Source organism: Taeniopygia guttata, chromosome 27 (assembly GCF_048771995.1).
Source record: "Taeniopygia guttata chromosome 27, bTaeGut7.mat, whole genome shotgun sequence".
In the NCBI taxonomy this organism is placed as follows: Eukaryota; Metazoa; Chordata; class Aves; order Passeriformes; family Estrildidae; genus Taeniopygia; species Taeniopygia guttata.
The window spans coordinates 3,086,932-3,106,736 of NC_133052.1; the positions used below are offsets into that span (position 1 = coordinate 3,086,932).

Here is a 19,805-nt window from a genome sequence, read left to right on the forward strand (position 1 = left end):
CTATTTTTATCCTGCTCCTGCCTGACTGAGCAGCTCTCTGCGCGGTGACATCTAATTTAGCAGCTTCCCCGCACCCCGCTGGCTCCGCACGTGAGGGGGAAGCACAATGCAGCAGCTATTTTTAAACGGCCATAAATATTCATCGCTCTCCGTGATGCAGCAGCCGCCGCTGCCGGTGGAGCGCGGGGGGGGGACCCGAGCCGCTTCCCGGGCTCCCCACACCGCGTTCAGCCGCCCGGGGAACACCGGCACCGGGGGCGGGGAGTTCCCTGCGGGGATCCGGCCCCATCCGCTCACCGGCAGCTGCACCCGCGTTCCCCCCGCGCTCAGGGGAGCTGTTCCCGCGTGGGTCCCTGGGCCTCGTTCACTCCCAGCCGCTGCCGGTGCCGGGCCGTGCCCAGCTCCGGCTCTGCCCGCTGCCGGTCCCGCTGCCCGGTCGATGCCGGTTATATTTAGTTCCGAGAAGTCGGTGCCAGCTATTTTTAGCCATCCTGCGGTGGGAAGGGTCTGCGTGGGTCGTGCTGCACTGCAGGTTTTGTGCTGGTGGGTGCCGTGTCCTCCACGTGGGACACGCGTGGGGTGCAGCCCTGGGGCTGCTCCCGCTGCCGGGGTCACCCACGGCTTCTCCGGGTGCCAGCTCAGTCCCTGCCTGTCGCCTTGTCCCCTCGGCCCGTCCCGCGGCGTGTGGCCGTGTCACCGGAGCCGCCACATCCCAACATGCCCATGCCAGCTCCCGCTGCGTGCAGAGCTCCCGGCGGCGCTGGGAACGGTGCTGGGCAGCACGGGGCTGCTCTGCTCCCCAGCCGAACGGGGAGATGCTAAAGAAGTGTTTAAGAGCACCAACCGTGTCTGCCGGCTGCTGCTCTGCTGCTTGCCGGTGTCCCGGGACAACCCTGCCCGGTGAGCCAGCACCGGTTCGGCGTCGGGCTTGGCTACGGGCATGGAAACATCAAAAGGCCTCTAAGATCACCGACTCCAACCAACAACCAAGCACTGTCACCTTCGCCACTAAGCCATGTTCCCAAGTACACATCCACGCGTTTTTTGAACATTTCCAGGGTGCCAGACCCATCAATGGCCTGGCCCCGGGGGGTGCGGGGCTCCGGGGGTTGCGGGGGTCTCTGGGGAGGATCTGCCCGCGGCCGTGGCTGGCAGCCGTCGGCTTCTCTGCCTAATTGCAGCGAGATCCAGGCCAGGCGCCTCCTGAACGGTTTATCCCCCTGCAGCAGCGGGAGAACGGCAGTACCGGGGCCGGGCTGTCCCGCCGCGGAGATCCGGGACCGGGGCAGCGGGAGCCGCGTCCCCCCGGAGGCCCCGGGGCCCGGTAACGGCGGCCGCTCTCCATGGTCCTGAGCCAGACTCGCCGGTGCCCTGGGGCGGCGGGACCCCGGCCGCAGCCCAGCCTGGCGGCTCCCAGCCCGGAAAGCTGGGGGCTGGGCTGGGCACCCACTCCGGTTCCCCCGGATCTCGCCCCGCCCGGTGCCACCGCCGCGGGTCGGGTTTCCCCGAGTAAGCGATGCCGGTGAGGGGCGGGGGGAGGCACCGTGACCCCGCCGGAGTGGGAGCAGGGGCGTCCTGCTCCCTCCGAAGGTCTGGGGAGGGGATGAGGGGATTCCTGGGGGGTTTGTGGGGGCAGCACCGGGGGCGCCGAGGGCCCGGGAGGTCGGGCGGGGCCGGGCGGGCTCCCACCGGAGTTCGGCGGGGACGCGGGGGGCGGAGGCCACGGAGTGTCCCGGGACGCCCCGGCACCAGCTGGCCCTGGCTCGGGGGTCTCGGCAGCTCCTCACTGGGTCTCTCCGGTGTCTTCCCGCTCTTCCCTGTCTAAGGACCCAGGGCAGCGCTTCTCCGGTGGAGCGAGGAGCTGGGAAGGCTTCGGGCGCGGGGCCGAGGGTGCTTGGAGCTGCACGGCCCCCCCGGCGGGGCGGGTCGGGGGCGGGGAGCCCCGGGGAGGCCCGGGCGGAGGATCCCGCCCACCGGCCCCGCCGCCGCCGCCGGCTCCGGGGCCGCCGCGCTGCGCGGGGCGCGGCCGCTCCGGCCCGGGGCGCGGGGCCGCTCCGCCGCCGGGGGCTGCACAGGCAGGTGAGTCCGCAACGGGACCTCCGGTGGGGCGGGAGGCGAGGAAGGGAGGGCCGGCAGCGCCGCACAGAGCGGAGCTGCCCCCGGGGAAGCACCGGGGCTTCCCTCGCCTGCGACGCCCCCGGTGCCAAGCGGGGCCGGGGGGATTCCCGGGCATCCCCGGGCTCACGGAGAATCCTGGCGTCCGTATTGTCCCCGGCTCCTCAGCGGCATTTCCTGGGGCTGGCGGCGACCCCCGGCGTCGTGCTGGGGATCCCCGCGCCCTGCTGCGGGTGGGGAGCCCGCGGTGGGGCAAGGGCTGTCGTGGCTGTCTTGTCCGGTCCTCATCCCACCCGCAGGGCTGCCCCGGTTCCGCGGATGAAGCAGCCCCCTCCCGGCACACCGGGTCCCGCTCGTTCTGGTGGTTTCCCGGGCAGCGGGAAGAGGTACCGAGGGACTGTGTTTGTCCCAGGTTACCTCTGGAAGACGTGGGGGGCTGGTGCAGTGGGGCTCCGGGGTCCCGGTGCCTTTGGTGTGCCCTGAGCTCTGGTTCCCTCTCGGGACCCTCCGGGATCCCGGGGCTCCGGCTCTGCACAGGTGTGACCTTGGGGAGTGTCGGCGTGGCAGGGCTGTGTGACCCTGCCCAGCACTCGGGGTGCTCTCCTGTCTGTGCTCTGGGGTCCCCCCTTGAGCGGCCGCCTCTGCGGCACACCGAGGAGCCCCGGTCAGCACCCCGAAGGGGGTTTGCCGGTGTCGGGGTGCTCCGGGGAGCAGCGGGACCAGCAGGCAGCTTTGCTGGGGGTGTAGCTCGGGGCTCCCGCAGCACTGAGCTCTGCCCGACGGGCACACAGGTGCCTGTTAGTGCCAGTGGCTTTGATTTTGGGATGGTGGGAGAGCACCTGGATCCTGCCCTCAGAGCTGCTCTGCCACGAGCGGCACAGGGACAGGCTGGGACCCCTGGCCGCGGTGGGACCCAGGGCTGGGAGCGCTCGGTGCGCTCAGACACGGCCCTTATCTGCTGCCACCACCCTGGGAAGTCGTTGCACGCTCAGCTCCAGTGAATTTCCTTTTTCTGTTTTTGTTTCTTTCCTGCTGACGCTTTTCCCCTCCGGAACCAAGGGCTGGATGGGGCCCATGGTTACGGGGTGGTGTGAGCAGCCCGACCCCACGGTGGGGTGGCAGCGGGCAGAGCAGAGCAGCAGCCGGCACCCACCTGTGCCGGTGCCCTCGGAAGGAGAAAACGCGCCGCGTGTCCGCGGGTGCCCCAGGCGCTCCCGGAGAGCGGAGCGGGGAGCAGGAACCTGCCGAGCCGCTGCCTGCACATGTTTTCCGTGGCATTCCCCGGGGGCCGCCTGCAGCGGCCGCTCGCCCGGAGCCGGGGCTCGCTCTGGTGCGTCCTCCGGCCGCCGCAGGATGCATCAGCCTCCTGCGAGCAGCGATCGCGGCGCCGTGACCTTGGCAGGGCGGGAGCTCAGCCCGAGCGCCTCCGGCTGTTAGAACACAGCTGCCGGCGCAGGAGACGTGCCCGGCCCCTGGGGCCTGATCCTGCCACGCAGCAGCCCAGAGCGAGGTGATGGCCGGGCATGGGGCAAAGGGTGACCCGTCACAGCTGTCCTGGTCCCCATTCTTGTCCCTGCTTCATGGCTAGGGTCAGACGTGGTGCTCACAGCCAGCCCCTGTCTCCCCTAGCCTGACACTGTCCCCTTGTTGTCCCTGTCTCAGATGTGCCAAGTCCAGCTGAAGCCACTGTGGGTGTGAGGAAGGCAGTGCAGCACCATGACTGTGGCACGGGGGATTCTCCTCCGCCCCATCACCATGGGACTGCTCCTGCAGAGCCTCTTCCTCCTCCTCCTCCTCCTCCTGGGCTCCTGCCTCCACCCAGCCACTGCCTTCCCCAAGGGCTGCTACCCCTCAGAAGAGGAGGGGCTGAAGACCTTTCGCTGCAGCAACGCTCAGCTGACTGAGGTCCCCAGGGACATCCCCAATGACACCAACAAGCTCTACCTGGACTTCAACCAAATCCCCTTCCTGCCTCGCGATGCCTTCCGGGACCTGCCACTCCTGCTGGAGCTGGATCTCTCCCACAATGCCATCGCCAGAATTGAAACTGGGGCTTTCCAGGGCCTGGCAGAGCACCTGCACTCTCTGGACTTGTCTTCCAACAGGCTGGTGTCAGTCAGCAAAGACGTCTTTAGCAACCTGAAAGCCAAGGTGAACCTGTCCAACAACCCGTGGCTGTGTGACTGTCGGCTGCAGGAGCTGATCCGAGCGGTGGAGCTGGCGGCCGACTCCTCGGGGGGCATCGTGTGCGACTCCTCCACACAGGAGGAGCACGTGGGCAAAGCTTTCCTGCAGGTCATCGCCGACACTGACTTCTGCAACGCGTACAAGAAGACCACGGACATCGCCATGCTGGTCACCATGTTCGGCTGGTTCGCCATGGTGATTTCCTACCTGGTTTACTACGTGAGGCAGAACCAGGAGGACGCCCGGCGGCACCTGGAGTATCTCAAGTCACTGCCCAGCAAGCAGCGGCGATCGGAGGAGTCGTCCACCATCAGCACTGTGGTGTGAGCGCCAGCACCCTTCAGGACATGGGAGCGTGTGGAGCTGGGGACCGGCCACTCCAGGGGCTGCCAGCAGCCAGTGGCATCGCACAGAGATACTCATGGATTTGTTCTGTTCTCCTCCTGGAAGCAGCAGCTGCAGCTGATGAGTCCCTGGCTCTGGTGGGTGAGGACAGGGATGGATATCAGACATGAGCACGGAGGATCTGCAGCATTCTCCCAAGTTATGGAGGACTGGAGCAACCTGGAGCATTCCCCTGGCGTGCAGCCATTGCTCCGGCTGACTTGGACATTCGGACTTCATCTAAAACTTTTTATATTTCTTTGTAGAGATCCCTTGGGGCATTAATGGAATCGAAGTTTTCATCTCTCCTCGGCTCCCCCTTGGCTGCCCAAGGGATGGTACAGCAGCCCAGGGCAGCCTGGGTGTGGGTCTCTGCTGGGAGGGCAGTGGGGAGGAGCAGAAAGGTCAATGCCCTGCTGATCACTTGTCCCGGAGGGTCACGGACTGCGGCCGCAGCCAGTGGGACCAAGAGGTGGGGCAGGGGGTGGGGACACACCAGTTGGTGCCTCCCCATCTTCCGTTTCATCTCCCTGCCCCTTTCCCGGCACTCTGGCCAGGTGGGCAAGGACTGTGGGGATCCCCACTCAGACATGGGGTCACTGGTGGGAAAACCCAGGGCCTTTCCCCTCGGAGTGTGGGCAACGAGAACCAAACAGGGAATGAACTCCCTGGGGCAGAGCCCTTTGGGGCTGCCAAGGGATGTGGGTGCTGATGGAGGGGCAGCTGGGGGTCCTGGCAGTGGGTCCAGCCCTGCTGGGATTCTGGGGGAGTGGGTTTCCCCTCGGTGCTCTCAGAAAACACGTGGGAGGGTGTTCACAGCACCCTTGGCCATCTGCTCGTGTCACTGGCGGAGGGGAGCTCCCACCTCACAAGCTGCTGACCGGTCACTGTGCTGGGAAGCAGGATGGAGGGAGCTGCCACGGCGCCTCCATCCTCTCCCCACTCCTGCGCTGCTGTCAGGAGCCTGAATCTCCCCTAAAATATCCCAAAGTCCCTTCCTGACATTTCCAGAATTGGGCTGCAGGTTCCTGGTGTCAGTGGTGGAGGCGATGCTGAGCACAGGGCTGGCACAGGCAGGGGTCAGTGCCCACTTTTGGGTGTGCAGGGTCCAAGTGGCGACTCAGAGCAAAGCCAGAGCAGCTTCAGATTATTCCACCTGCCTGTCTGGCCTCTGGGACATCTGGTTTTGCTGGTTTTGGCCTTTTTAAAAACCAACCAATGCTAAATTGCCTTAACTCACCAAGAGCACCAACCAAAGCTACTGGAAACCTCCAGACCTGCCTTGTTGCCAGGCCCAGCCTCAGCCCTTGGTATGGGCAGCCCCAGCCGCTGCCTGGACCCTCGTGCCTGGTGTTGGTGGGAGCCGTGGGACTGAGCCGGCCAGGAGCAGGGCCCACGCCCTTCCACAAGTGCCTGATTCCAGCACAGAGCAGGAGCTCTGCAACGCACAAACACCTCCGCCTCCGCTCCCATCCGGGCCTCCCGCAGCCCCAAGGCAGCTCCTTCCCTCTCTGCAACCGGCTGAGGAGAAAAGGGGCTGGGGGAGACCCGACTGAACCCCCCCGGGCTGCTCCCCCAGGCCACCCTTGTGCCCGCAGCATGGGGGATGCCGGGACCACCCAACCCATCTGTGTTTGGGTTAAGGGACATTTTAGTTCTTACTTTATACGACAATAAAGTTGGCTTTTACTTTGGAGCCGGAGGCCGGTGTGTGCTGGTGTGTCTGTGGGTCACCGGGCCCTGGTGACGCTGTGGCTGCAAAGGAGGTGCCCGTGACAGCCGATGTGTCTGTGGGCAGGAGTTCGCAGAAACAGGACACCCGTCCCTCCGGTGTCAGTAATGAACCCCAGCCGTCAGTAATGAACACCCGCGGCCCGGCTCAGCTCGCTGGCACGGTGCCGGTCCCCGCGGCACCCGGGACACCGTGGATCGGTTTCCCAGGGCTCTGCTCCGCTGCCTGCCCTCCCGTTCCCACCCGAGCAGCCCACGGCACCGCGTGGTACACGGGCAGGATCCTTCCAACACCCCGGTCCCAGCGGTCCCTACCTGAGGCAGCTCCGCTCCCAGCCCGTCCCGCTGTGCCGGCGCCTCTCCCCGCGTGATCCTTGCGCTGTGGAAGGTGAAATCCGGGACCTAACGCAGAGTGACAGTTCCCGCTCGTGGGACATTAACCTTGTTTGTCACTCGGCTGTCTCCAGGCGCAGACCCCGGGCTCTGGAGCAGATGGCTGCCGTCCCCCGCTCCGGTCACTCCCTGGGGATCCTCCTCCCGCGGCTCTCGGAGCAGCTGGGGTGGGCTGGGGGACACGCAGGACACGTGTCCCCAGCTGCCACCCTGTCCGTGGGGCCGTGGCTCCCTGGAGTCCTGCCGGTGTCCCCTCTCACGGGGCTGGATGATGCTCAGTCGCCCGGGCTCAGCCCTGCTCTGGATCCTGTCCATGGAATTACTTGGATGGAAACCATCAGGCCCATTGCAGCCCACACTGATGAGCACGGGGGAAAGGAAGGGGATTCCAGGGGTTTGTCTGGATGTGGAACAGCCACTGGCCTGTGTGGCTGTACAGGGGGATAAAATACATAAGAAGTCTAACAAAAACCTCCAGTAAGATTTGGGAAGGTAACTTGGTGTGGAATGGAATTGTGCTGGGTTTAGGCTGCCAGTACTGTCAGATATTTAATCAGGTGCAACATGAAATTGAGGAGAACAGAAAAATGTCTTTATGGAGATATTTCCTGGGGGTGCTGTGGTCAACCTGGGGTCTCGGGAGCAGGGGGACACAGCCTGCCAGATGGCTTAAATCTCGAGGAGGGATTTTTCTCATCCCACTCTTTCCAGTTGCGAGGTGCTGCGGGCCAGATCCTGCGGAGAGTGGGATCCTGCACTCAGCACGGTGGGTGCGAGGGGCTCAGTGTTTAAGGCAGCACTTCTCCTTCAGCAAGGAATTAGAATCATCCCTTTTAATACCCCTCTCTGGGTAATTCGTTTCCTGATGCAGATTTATCCACAGGGATCATCAGCAGGAGAATTAACGGCGTGACCTCTTTCTGTGCGTTCCAGCACGCCGGTAAATCTCTGTTATTAACTTCCAAGGAGCTCTGCCTGCCCGGTCATTAACTGGCCTGTTCTCCTCTCCAGGATGGAGGAAAACGTGTCACTGGGGCAGGATCTATGACCTGAATCCGCTTGGCAGGGATGACTCTTTGCCTGCCTGGCCCTGGAATCCCTTGGGATCACAGGGATGGAGGAATGTTCCTAGGAAACCCCCAGGATATGCCAGGGGACACCCCGCCCATGGGTCCCTGCTCCCAGCAGCAGGGTTAGAGGCGGGGGCAGGGGGGCTTTGGGAGAAAGTTTAGGGAGAAAGTTTTGAGAGAAGCCCTGTTTTCCCCTGCCCACAAGTGGAGCGTGTTCCCAGACTGCATCCTGAACTTTGAACTGATTAGATTTCCAAGAGGGAAGGAAGGATGTCTAATTGTTTAATTTCCACAATTAGAAAAATATTTATCAATAATTAGGAGTGATGGCAGCAATTACACTGGGATTAAAGCCAGGCTACACTTCATCACCCGCCTTTCACTCAGGGACCTTATTTATTTCTTTCACCCCAAAAAAAATCCATGTACAGCTGCATTGCTGCCAATAATGGATCATCCTTGCTCGCTGCCTGCACAGGACCCATTAATCGATGATGCCAGTGGTTCTAGGAAAGCTGCTGGGCACATTGCGTGGTCACTGGGCTTGGGCAAGAGAAAATTTGATTTCAGTGGGTAGGAAAATGAAGCGGAGTTAAAAATCACAATAGCACTTCCTGTGCCTGTGGTTGGGAGCTCAGCAGTTCAGCCAGCCGCACACTCTCCCCTCCAGACTCCCTGGTAATTTTCCTTCTCATCACCCACCCAAGGCAGGCATGGCTGAGTGCATTTTCCAGCAGCTGTTCTTTTAGGATAAAGTTGTACCAATTAATAAAATTGTGTGACCCTCAAAGTTTTCACTCTCAGAGGGAAATGTTGTATTTCCAGGTATTTTTCCTGTCTCAGATGACCCAGGACCACCAGCTTCCATGGTCTGGGGCTCAGCTTCATCTTCCTGTGGAAGCACCAAGGACCTGTGTCTGTGGCACTTTCAGTGTCACCTGGGCACTCTTGGAACACCCCTGACTCTTGGTCAAGCTTTATTTTCAAGCAGCTTTCCACTGAAATGGCTCCTGGTTGTGTCCTTGGAGGAATTCCTGGGGAATGGAGTAGCCAGGGCTGCACCACACCCATGCCAGGTGTGAGGAGTACCCGGGATGTGCCAATGCCAGGGCACCTGCTCTGCCTGCTTCCCACAGCCCCTCTCCTTATCACCTGTGAGCAGGGGTCATGAGTTGTGTCCTGGGCAGGTCTGTGGCTCCTTCAACTCCTTTTGGCTTAAATTTAGAGGAACATCTCGACTGTGGGTTAATGAAGCTGCTGCAGGGAGTTACAAGACAACTTTTCCACCGGAGCCAAAATGTCACTGTCACCCCACGGATGAGTCCCATCATTGCTTGCAGCTCTGCAGTGAATGTTTGAACATGTGTTCCTTAAGTGTTTCTCAAGTGGGTTGTTCCAGGCAGCTCTGATGGGAAAACAATGGGCTGCAGCTTCCAGCTGGCAGATTATTCCTGTTATTTTTGCCATTTGTGGATGTTTCAAAGCTCTCGTGTGCTGTCAGTACGTGCTGAGATCCAGGAGGTCTGTGTGGAGATGTTTCAAACAGGAAGTTTGAAGTTCTAAATTTATTATTTGTGAGGACTCCTCAGTGTTCTCAAGGTGTTGTGGTGGTCCTTGGCACAGAGTAAGGTCGGAGCTGTGGGACCAGGGCAGGTTAAAGTGGGGGTTCAAAGGGCTGAACCTTGCAGCGGGGATGGAGTTGCCCAACCTCACCAAGAGCATCAGGCACAGCCCAGCTCTCCATGATTCCTCCTGTAAAGCCAGAGCCAAGCAGAAGAGGAGGCTTTGAGGAGTGTTTAAAGCACCTTGCAGAGGTGTTGCAGCTGCGAGAGGTAGAGAGGGATGGGAACTGTTGAGGTGAGAGCTGATCACAGGGATTTGTATATACCAAGGTGTGACAGGGAAGAGAGAGGTGTGAGGGATGGTGTCAGGGAGGAAATGCTCAGCTGCTGCCGCAGGCGCCCAGCTCCAGCCGGATGCAGAGGACTTTCACACAGGAAAGGTCAGAGAGAAGCCACTTCCTGTCAGGTTTTTATGAGTCTCCTCAGAATTACTGACACAAACTCCTCTGCAATGTGATACATAAATATATGAGCTATTTTTAGAATCATAAAATTCCAAGATGGTGTGGGTTGGGAGCGATATTAAAACTCATTTGTTGCACCCCCTGTCAGGGCAGGGACCCCTTACTCTATCCCAGGGTGCTCCAAGCTCTGCCCAGCCTGGCCTTGGATGCTTCCAGGGATCCAGGGGCAGCCAATGCTCCTCTGGGCAACCTGTGCCAGGGCCTCACCACCCCCACAGGGAAGGATTATCTGTGTATCCAACTTAAATTTTCCCACTCAGTTTGAGGCCCACTGAAGAAGTGGAGGTGCTGTAAGAGCTTTTAGGAAGGAGTTCAGTTCATTTGTGACTCTCCACGGCACTTAGTAGCTACTTACAGCTTTTTTCCCTCATAATTGATGCATGTGGCATTTCCTCCTGCTGAAATAGGCCAAGAGGACCAGGCAGCACCGCTGAGCCCGGCTGCTTCATCTGTTTCAGCCTGAGCTGTGCACGGTGTCCAGTTGGCAGTGAGGATAATCAGCCCAAGGGCAGTGGAAATGCTCATTACAGCACACTTTATTCCTTAGTATTTAATAAGTAATGACTCTGAAAAGCTCGGAGCGGGGTCTGTGCCCGTGCCGTCTCCTGCTGTGTTCCTGTCACTGTGGATAAGTTAAACTGGGTTGAATCGGGTCGATTTTTGGATGAATACCCACCAAGGAATTTCGAGATGTTGTAAGTTGGGGTTGTTGAGTGGGAGATGCTTCTTTTGCTTGACTTAGTTTTCCTTTGTGAAAGAAAGGAGGGAAGCTGGGCACTGCTTTCCACAGCTCAGTGTGTGCAAAGAAACTGAGTTCTCTGATGTCCCTCAATAAAGTGAGTCTGGAAGGTAGAAACTCCCACAGGGAACAGCTTAGAAAGGAACTCTGAAAGCCCATGTTCCAGGAGCTGAGGCTCAGCTGGGGCTGGGGAACAGCTGGAGTTACACACGAAGTTCTTGATAGTGGTCAAAAAATCTTTACTCACTCTGTGAGCAGGGTGATGGATGGCTGCAGATCCAGCAGCTAACCTTCCAAAGCGGGCTGGAGTGAGGTTTCTCTGGGAAGAAAACGTTCCCATTAGCTCAGTGCTTTGGCAATTTCTATCATCCGGTGAACTCGTCAGGAATTCACAGCTGGTGGAAGAGGATCATCTGTTCCTACAGCACCTGGGGCCAGCCAGGCCCTGCACGAGGGTTTGGTGCAGCTGAAAGGGAAGATGCAGCAGGAGGAAGTGGAAGAGGCTCTGCAGACTCTCTGCTTCCCTCTGGAATATTCCCTCTTTATTCTGGGGACAAAGAGAGAACCATAACCTAGGTTCTAAATCCTCCTGAATGCTGGGCTGTGTAATCTGTTACCCTCTGCTTTGTCTTGGAGACCTGATTTTCCTTTCTCCTCATGTCCAGGCTGGAACATTTCAGAAACAGTGAAAGAAATTTGGGGAAAAAAAAGGAAGGGGGGGATGTAATCCTTTTAAATCTCAAAGATCAAATACTTCTGTTAATATCTGCTAGAAATTCCTCACACACACAGATTTTGGCATATGCCAGTCTGGCACATAACTCCACCACAGCCACCTGCCATCCTGCCTGGAATTGTTTGCAGCTCCTTTGTGTTCTCTGAGCAGCACAAAGCTGTGGCATGTCTGGTGTCACCACCAAGTAACAGACTCTGCACTAAGACACGTGACAGACTTCTTTTTTTCCCCATTTAATTAGTTTTCCTTGCATGAACACTGTGTTTTAACCAGTGCTTTTTCCAGTCTAAGGAGTCTCTGAACACCGGAAAACTTAGGGGTGTATGAATGAGGATGTTTTGTTCCAAAGGGAACGAAGGATCCAGGATTGGCAGCTAAAATGAAAAGAACACCACAACATCAAGAATTCTTTCACAGCTGCTCTTTGGCTTTCCAGTCTCTGCCAGTTTAAGAGCAGGATTTTGCTCCATACATTCTGGCTCCAGTTATGGCACAGGTCCGACACGTCACCTCATTGTTGGGACTGTAAGTTCCAGGATCACAAACCACTGTGAACAGAACAAAGTCGGGGTTCCAGCCACTTCCCTCTATCTTGGGGGGTCCATCAGACATCCCCATGAGCCTTCTTCATGTGGGAGCTCCAACCCTTCCAAAGCTCCTTGAGCCTCTGGCTAAATCCCCTCAACTCTACAACCTGCAGCAAGTGCTGCAAAAGAACTTGAAAAATCAGCAGAAAATTTTCTAGCAGGACTTCCAGGAAGGGAATTGTTTCTTATGGGCTCTGATCCTGAGGATTGTCACTCACCAGTGACACCTAGAAGGAAAAGAACCCACTGCACTACTTCTACTTTGCTTGGAAATGCAACTACACCTGTGAATGCACTGACACGCTCCACTGGCTCATTTCCTATCATCACTTTAAAATTATAATGTGAGTATCCTCCCAAAGGATGAACAGAAATATCCCTGCTTTTGACCCCAATATTTCCCTACTCCTCCCCAGAGCTCTGTGCCAAGTTCTAATCAGCTATATTTAAATCAATGAGCTATATTTAAATGGGTGTATTTTATATTTACCGCAGCAGCTGGCGCAGTTCTGGTGGGTGTGGTGGTTTTTCCCAAAACCTGGCTGACAGCTGTCGATGGGAGTCATGGAGAAGCTGTTGTCCACGTACCGTATTGTAGGAACAACCCGAAACTCGTGCTTCAAAACGTGCCTCAGCTGATGGAAAAACTTCCCAATTCGCTCTGCTGCCTGAAATTCAGAAGTATTGGGAGAATAAAAGCATAGTCGGTTGATTTTTGTTGATTTAAATATATCAGAAAATATTTTCTAGTCCTGATTTCCACACACTGACTTGTCACCTTAATTGGGAGAGTTCCTTGGCTTCAAGGGGCCTGTATTCAGACCTAGGATGTGAGCTGATCTCAGGATTTAATATTTAGAAGGCAGAGAGAACAGATTTTAGAAATTGGCTACAGTAGACTTACTTTAAATTGCATTCCATTGACCAAATCATAAATCAAAAATTTCATTTAGAGGACTGGAAGCTCAATATAAATAATAATGTTTTCCTTCTTTATTATTAGAAGAAAATACAAGCAAGTAATGAGCCAGATATTTTAACTGGGTTTTTTTTAAGCTATTTGTATCAATTTGACTTCTAAACCCATTTTTCTTCCTGAATGGAATTACTTTAAATCCATTAATCATTGCTTACAATATTAATCCCACAAAATCTGGGTAAAGGTGGATTACTACCAGTCATATCTGCAGGAGCTGAGGAAGAGGTGGGTGCTAAAGAGGCAGAGAAGACACGAGGTGACTGACACAGAACCTGTCGGACTCTCCTGTTTGTCACATCTTCACAGTCGTAAAGAACCTCGTGGCAAACTTCTTCCCATCCTGGTGCAAATGGATTAACTGTGGATGGAGGAAAAAGAGATCTTTGAAAAAGAGGGGGAAATGATAGACCAGGTCCTTGTGGTTTCTATCCAGTTCCTTCCTTTGATTAGTAGGAGTCAGAGGTCAACCAATATAAAACTGGGGGGAAATACACGAAGCTGAGCTAATGGAATCAATGTCTCACATAGAAGCCTCAGGGTCCTAAAAGGGCTGAAGCTTTATGTAAAATTAAAAATCTTTGGGTCATGAAAGTCTCTTTATTTTACTTAGGGAAAAATATCCACAAAACTGTTCCATAAGCTGTTGGATGGCCCCTCAGATACAGGACTGAATGTGGTCAGAGAATTAAATAAGTACCTCCCCTCAGTGACAAACCGCTTCTAACTCAAGGCAGCACCAGGGCTGATTTAACTTTTTTGTGAGGTGAAACCACCTCAGTATTGCCATGAGGGAGCTGTGAGGCTCTTGCTTTAGCTCGGTGCAGTTTCTTAGAATCAAGCAAAAAATTCAAGGCTGGGATAGATGGGACTTTCCAATTTGTCTAGTGGAAGGTGTCCCTGCCTGTGGCAGGGGGACAACTGAATGATCTTTAAGGTCTCTTCCTACCCAAATCATTCTATGATTCTAAAACCAGAGTGGTCCCAGAGTTATTAAAAATCAAATACTGAAAACCTAAATGTGACAGTGATATTAGGGCGTATTATGGGCTGTCTCCTTCTGACAATCCTCTCTAACCTTGGTAATAACAGCTCTCTCTAGGACTGTAAAAAGTTGAACGCTAAATTTAACATAAAAACTGCGTTTTAGCTCCATCTGTGGGCAACAAAAAAAATACAGGGACTCAAAAAAAAAAAAAAAAAAAAAAAATCAAACCCGGAACAACTTTCGGAGGTGCTCTTGACTCTGCTGCTTTTCGGACGTCGTTTATAGCACTCACAAGTCTCTCATAAAAATAAACAATCCCTCCCAAACAAGCACGGAAATGGGTTACCTAGAAAATTAACAAACAGCTCATACTGGAGGCCGTTCTTTGGTGTCCTGATAGAGTGGCACTTGTAGGACGACTCTGTGATGTGGCAGGTCAGGTGGGAGATGGTGCCGTTGAGGATTTTTTTTAGCACCTCGATGAACAAGCCGTTGTTTCTCAGCCTGCATCCCGTTGTGCTAAAGCGAACAGACACCTGATAGGCGTGCTCAGCTTCCCTGTAGGCTGGGAGGAAATAGCTTGGGTGTGAATCGAGGGTGTAATCACAGATTGAATCTTGTGCAGATTATCAGTATCTGAAATATGGGTATTTATTCAAAATTAAATTAATAAATAAAGCACTGCCATTAATTATGTCGCAACACGTTCATCCTTGACAGAGTTGACGCAATACATTTTAGTTTGAAGTACACAGGAATTTTTGTGCTTACTGGAGACTCTATTCCCAATAACAAAAACAAAACTAGGAGGTAAACAGTAAAATGGCACAGAACCAGCGTGTCTGCAAAGCTGTGTGTCTGAAACAGATTGGTGCCAATTCTATGCAATTATGGTGCAAGAGTAATTTTATTGCTATTTCAAAAGTTAGTGTTTCTCAAGCATTTTTTTGGTTATTATGTTGTGAGTGGGAAATTATGTTGTTGCAGAGTGGTTACAAGAGGTGAAAGGGGCTCAAATACAGATCTCAGATAACGCTGGAATTCTTGCAGTTAATTCTGTACCTTAAGGGTAGAGATTATTTTATTGCCATATATCCTTGGGAACAGTAATATTAACTTTTTCCAAAACCATGAAAAGGTGCATGTGTGTCTATAAGTAAAAAAAAAAAAAAAATTCTATTATGGGATAAAATTTTAACTAATTATTTTGGTGTTTTTTTAATCAAGCCTTGCAAGAAACACAAAGTTCACAAACCCACCAATCTGCAATGGCCATGTGCTTACTCCTAATTTAGCAATCTTACCATAAACCATGAATTTATAGGCCTCAACCATTTCTGTTTCTTCCTGTGTTGTGGTTTCGATGACTTTGTGGGAGAGAGTACAAGTGTAGGCACCAGACATTGACACCATGAAACCCATCACCATCAGTTTCCCTGTCTCTGTCAGATTCACATAGCTTTGCCCTAAAATAAAAATATTGGATTACCAGAAAAGTCCACTTTCTGATGCATTTAGAACATTTGAAAATGAAATCTTGCTCCTGTCCATAATGATGCTGGTTCACGTTAGCCTGAAATGGTCTAAAATTTATGGCTTTTAGGATTTACTACAAATTTCCTTTTTAGCAAAAGTATTTGTAACTTTTAGAGGGAGAAGAGAAATTGAGTTTAGTGTCAGAACTTGTGGAAATATCTGGCAAAGGGCTAAGAAACCACTGGGGGGTGTGAATAGAAACAAGAAAAATATGTGATATTTTTAGTCTGAACTAACCTTGTAAATCTCTTCCATCTGGACCCGTCCACAAATAGTTGGGATCTATTATTCTTTCCTGAGAAAGAGCCAAATCCATACAGACCAGGAACGGGCTGTTTGTGAACACCTTAACATACACATTCACTGCAATACAGAATCAGGTAAATTATGTAAAATGCTGAGATTGGATGAAATCGCCAAAAAAAAAAAAAAAAAAGAAAAAAAAAAAAAAAGCCAACCCTAAGTGAAAATTGTTTAAAGTGTATTTTTCCATTTTGGACTTGCAAAGTGCACTATTAAAGATTAATCTCCATTTGCTCTTAATTAATATCCTGGAACTGTCCACAGTGTGGCTGGTGCTGACTTAGAGGGAGACACTCGTGTTCCACACACAAGTTGTGGTACAGGCATAAAAAACACACCAGATTTTTCAGTGAAACCCTCATTTAGATTTTAAATTTTCATCAGTGCTTCCAGTGGCACTATGGGACAAATATATTTCTATCTCCATCGCCCTTTTTCTTGTTCCTGCACATACAAGGTTCCATGTGTACTGCTGCTACATAATGATCCCTGGGCTTAAAACCTCACATTCCAGTAAAAACTAAATCTAGATAGGAAAAAAGGACAAGTTTACCTTCATGCCTGGTGTCACCATAAACTTCATTCTTTCTAATTAAATCAATAGATTGTTCTTCCTTCTGTTCTGCTCTCACTGTAGGGAAAAGTAAATGGAACATTAGAGATCAACCTAAATGTGTGATTTTTATTCTTTTATTTCACCCTGGCTTTTGTCTCGTTTTTGTTTCTTTTCCCTTACTTTTCCTTTTTCCCAATGCTTTTTTGTTAGCAACAAGCAGGAGCCCTTGTTTTTGACCTGTCACTTTTTAATCGTTTTAGTGTCCAGGTTGCAAACCTGTCTGGATGTCCTAGGTTCCAGACCAGATGAATCTTCCTCTTCCTCAAAAAGCCACAAAAATAATTACAAAATCTGACTGTAAAGTGAAGGTTCTGTATTGTCACCCCGAGCAGGCACAGGGCAGGGATTTCCCAGCCCTTTCTTTTCTGGAAAACAGCAGGCTGATGTCGGGCATGAAGGTTTTTGTGACAAGAATCCCCAGGAGAGGTGGAAATTATTGGAAATAGGGTTTTCTTTTTCCACACCATGGGCGCACTGGGGTGGTCCTGCCTGACTGTTGTATCCCAGGGTTGAGCCTGGGGGACAGTGGGGTGTCACTGGAACCTATGAGAATCCCTCTTAAGGGGCTTTAGCTCCCTGTCCCCTCTTGAGGGCTTCATCATCTACTCTGAGGGAAGGTTCTATGGGGACATCTGTCCCTGATACAGTACCTACCAATGGGGTATCAATCGAGCCCACCTGTCCCCTTTTGAGAGGCTTCATCTCCCACTCTGAGGGAAGGTTTTTTGGGGACATTTGTCCCTCACAGTAGAGAGATACCTACCAATGGGGTATCAATTGAGCCCACCTGTCCCCTTTTGAGAGGCTTCATCTCCCACCCTGAAGAGAAGTTCTATGGGGACATCTGTCACCAAAATTGGTGGAGCAGTACCTCCCAATGGGATATCAATCAAGCCCACCTGTCCCCTCTTGAGAAGCTTCATCATCCACTCTGAGGGAAGGTTTTTTCGGGACATTTGTCTCCCAGAGTGGAGAGATTACCCCCAACAGGGTGTCACTGGAGCTCACTCTGTCCCCTCTTGAGAGGCTTCATCTCCCACTCTGAGGGAAGGTTTTTTGCGTACATTTGTCCCCCACAGTGGAGAGGTACCCCCCAACAGGGTGTCACTGGAGGTCACTCTGTCCCCTCTAACGGGGCTTCAATCTGTCACCCTGAGGGAATGTTCCATGGGGATCCCCCCCCCCCCCCCCGCATCTCAGCAAGCACCACCCCCTGATCTGACCGCCCTCACACCGACACATCCCTGCATTTACCTTCCCACCCCCTGGTCCCTCTCACCCCATCTGGCCACCACCACCACGGCCGCCACGCTCAGGAGAGCGCCCGGGGAGCAGCGGGGCCGCCCGCCGCCCCCCGCCATGCTCCCGCCGCCCCTCACAACGGCCGCCGCGGGCGCGAGGGGGCGCTAACGGCCCCCCCGCCCCCTCCCGCCGCCTCCATCCCCGCGCGCGCACGGCGCTTCCCGCCCTTTTTGCCTCCCCTCAGCGCTGAGGGCGGGAAGGGCGGGGTGTCCCCGCCGGGGTCCCTCGCTCCTTCCCCGCTCCCTCGCCCACACCCCGTACTTTTTATACTGTTTGAAAAACATTCTGTACCCTCGCCAGCACTTCACGGAGATTTTTAAACAGTGTTTTGTTGTGGGGAGGTTTTTTGGTTTGTTTTTTTTTTAGTTCTCTCACTCTCAAGGCCCCTGAGGCGCTTGGCAGCGAAGGACGGCCCAGGCCAAACCCTCCGCGCCCGTTGTCACCCTTCAGCCCCACATCGCTCCTCCACAGTGCACAGTGAGCTGTGTTTTTTACTCTAAAGTGGTTTTTCCAGCTGTGGGACAAGGAGAGGGAAGTACAGGGGGACAAGGCGGGAAGAGGCTCTGTCATGGCTTTGTCAATCAGTGCTGAAAACCTGCCCTGGGCTATGGAAGGTGTCCCTGCCCATGGAGAGGGGGAGACGGGGTGGGGGGAACTGGATGAGCTTTAAGGTTCCTTTCAGCCCAAACCATTCTGTGTTTCTGTCACTTGTGTGAGAAAGACTGAAAGTAAGAGCTGGGCACATCCTGTGGCTTTTCCTCCTGAGGGGCTGTGAGTACTGGGTGTTCTCCAGCTGCAGGTTTCTGTAGAAAGTCATTACAGGACACGTATTTTTCCACTTAAAAGCAATAAACATCCCTATCAGCACCTAAAAGGGCTCCAAGAGAGCTGGAAAGGGATTTTGGACAAGGGTCTGAAGTGATAGGACAATGGCTTCAACTAAAAAGGGGAGATTCAAATTGGATATTGGGAAGAAAATCTGCTCTGTGAGGGTGGTGAGGCCCTGGAATGGATTTATCAGGGAAGTTGTTCTTGTAAATGTCAAGGCCAGGTTGAACGGGGCTTGGAGCAACCTGGGATCGTGGGAGGTATCCCTGCTATGGCAGAGGTGGAGCTGGGTGGTTTTTAAAATCCAAACTCCTCTAGGATTCCATGATTCTGCCACTTGTGGCTGAAAGTAAGCGCCGGGCGAATGGTGTTGGCTCGAAAATGAAGCCAAATGCCACAGTATCACTGCAAGCGACTTTCAAGCCAGTTACATTTTGTTTTGGAACACTTGCTATGTCTTTGAAACTTTTAAACATGTAACTATTTTGTTTCTAGAGCAGGTGATACAAAAGCACTCAGAAGCTGCTCCCAGGGCACAGAGGGTCCTCGCATTTGACCGCCTGAGACACTCAAGACCAGAACGGTGGCCAAGCCTCTGGAAATTAGCAAAATAGTATTTATTCTACCTACCTAGATCATATTTATCACTCCAGACCATGCTAGTGTCCAAAAATGATATGACAGTATTTGAATAACAAATATGGAACCAACCATTATAGGAATAAGAATTATTTTTACAGAGAGCTGTGAAAGTTTTAATGCTTCTATGTAAAAAGAGCACTTAAGTTATTAGTTTCCTTTAATAAAGAAAAAAACTATGGTAAAAATACAAAAATAAAAGTGTGGAAAAGGAGGTATGGAGTTATTGATGGAAAATAGTTTTAGTCAAGCTTTCTTCTTCCTTAGACCAGCACATTGACTCAAGTGGTCAGTTAAAGTGTAAGAACAGTGTCAGGGTTTTCATTTTTAATGTCCTTGAGCTGCTGAGCAGGTCAGAACCGGGACCACCTCAGACGATCCCACGTTCCCACGTGCTGAATGTTTTCAGTTTTACTCAAAGTGAACATTTCATGCTGACACTGTGCAGGCAAAATGATTCAGTTTGTAACGTGTCTGCTATAAACGAGTCATATTTCAGCCTGAGCAGCCTCAGTTCCTAAGAATGTTTATAGCTCCTTTCAGGTCCTGCACAGCCCATCAGTCTCCAGGTTGCTAATTATTATGAAAT

General features: G+C 53.3%; 2 protein-coding genes across 4 annotated transcripts; one reads left to right on the plus strand and one right to left on the minus strand.

The window, feature by feature from the left end:
- Positions 1 to 1,957: 1,957 nt before the first annotated feature.
- Positions 1,958 to 6,388, plus strand: LRRC3C (leucine rich repeat containing 3C). The gene is made up of 2 exons (XM_030256260.4): positions 1,958 to 2,079; positions 3,778 to 6,388. The coding sequence occupies exon 2, from the start codon at positions 3,832 to 3,834 to the stop codon at positions 4,627 to 4,629; it is 798 nt and encodes a 265-aa protein (XP_030112120.4). The 5' UTR covers positions 1,958 to 2,079; positions 3,778 to 3,831; the 3' UTR covers positions 4,630 to 6,388.
- A 5,270-nt stretch (positions 6,389 to 11,658) lies between these two features.
- Positions 11,659 to 17,890, minus strand: ZPBP2 (zona pellucida binding protein 2). Of its 3 annotated transcripts, none has more exons than XM_030256199.4 (8): positions 17,727 to 17,871; positions 16,385 to 16,462; positions 15,766 to 15,891; positions 15,297 to 15,458; positions 14,339 to 14,557; positions 13,280 to 13,365; positions 12,519 to 12,696; positions 11,659 to 11,989 (listed from the first exon to the last, which is right to left on the minus strand). In XM_030256199.4, exons 1-8 carry the CDS (start codon positions 17,806 to 17,808, stop codon positions 11,889 to 11,891), a joined length of 1,032 nt encoding a protein of 343 aa, XP_030112059.3. In that variant the 5' UTR covers positions 17,809 to 17,871; the 3' UTR covers positions 11,659 to 11,888. The 3 variants fall into 3 exon arrangements, with proteins under 3 accessions (XP_030112059.3, XP_072775206.1, XP_072775205.1); XM_072919104.1 differs by having other exon boundaries at positions 11,881 to 11,989; positions 13,204 to 13,365; positions 17,727 to 17,878; XM_072919105.1 differs by lacking the exon at positions 15,297 to 15,458 and having other exon boundaries at positions 17,727 to 17,890.
- Between the last annotated feature and the right edge of the window lie 1,915 nt (positions 17,891 to 19,805).

Excerpts from the sequence above, each read along its gene's own strand:
- ZPBP2 (XM_030256199.4), bottom strand. The coding sequence starts at position 17,808 with ATGGCGGGGGGCGGCGGGCGGCCCCGCTGCTCCCCGGGCGCTCTCCTG. Across the intron at positions 15,459-15,765 it reads AGATGGAAGAGATTTACAAG|GGCAAAGCTATGTGAATCTG; the intron begins GTTAGTTCAGAC and ends TTTTTATTTTAG. Across the intron at positions 13,366-14,338 it reads GCTGTTTGTTAATTTTCTAG|TTAATCCATTTGCACCAGGA; the intron begins GTAACCCATTTC and ends CTCCATCCACAG.
- LRRC3C (XM_030256260.4), top strand. The coding sequence starts at position 3,832 with ATGACTGTGGCACGGGGGATTCTCCTCCGCCCCATCACCATGGGACTG.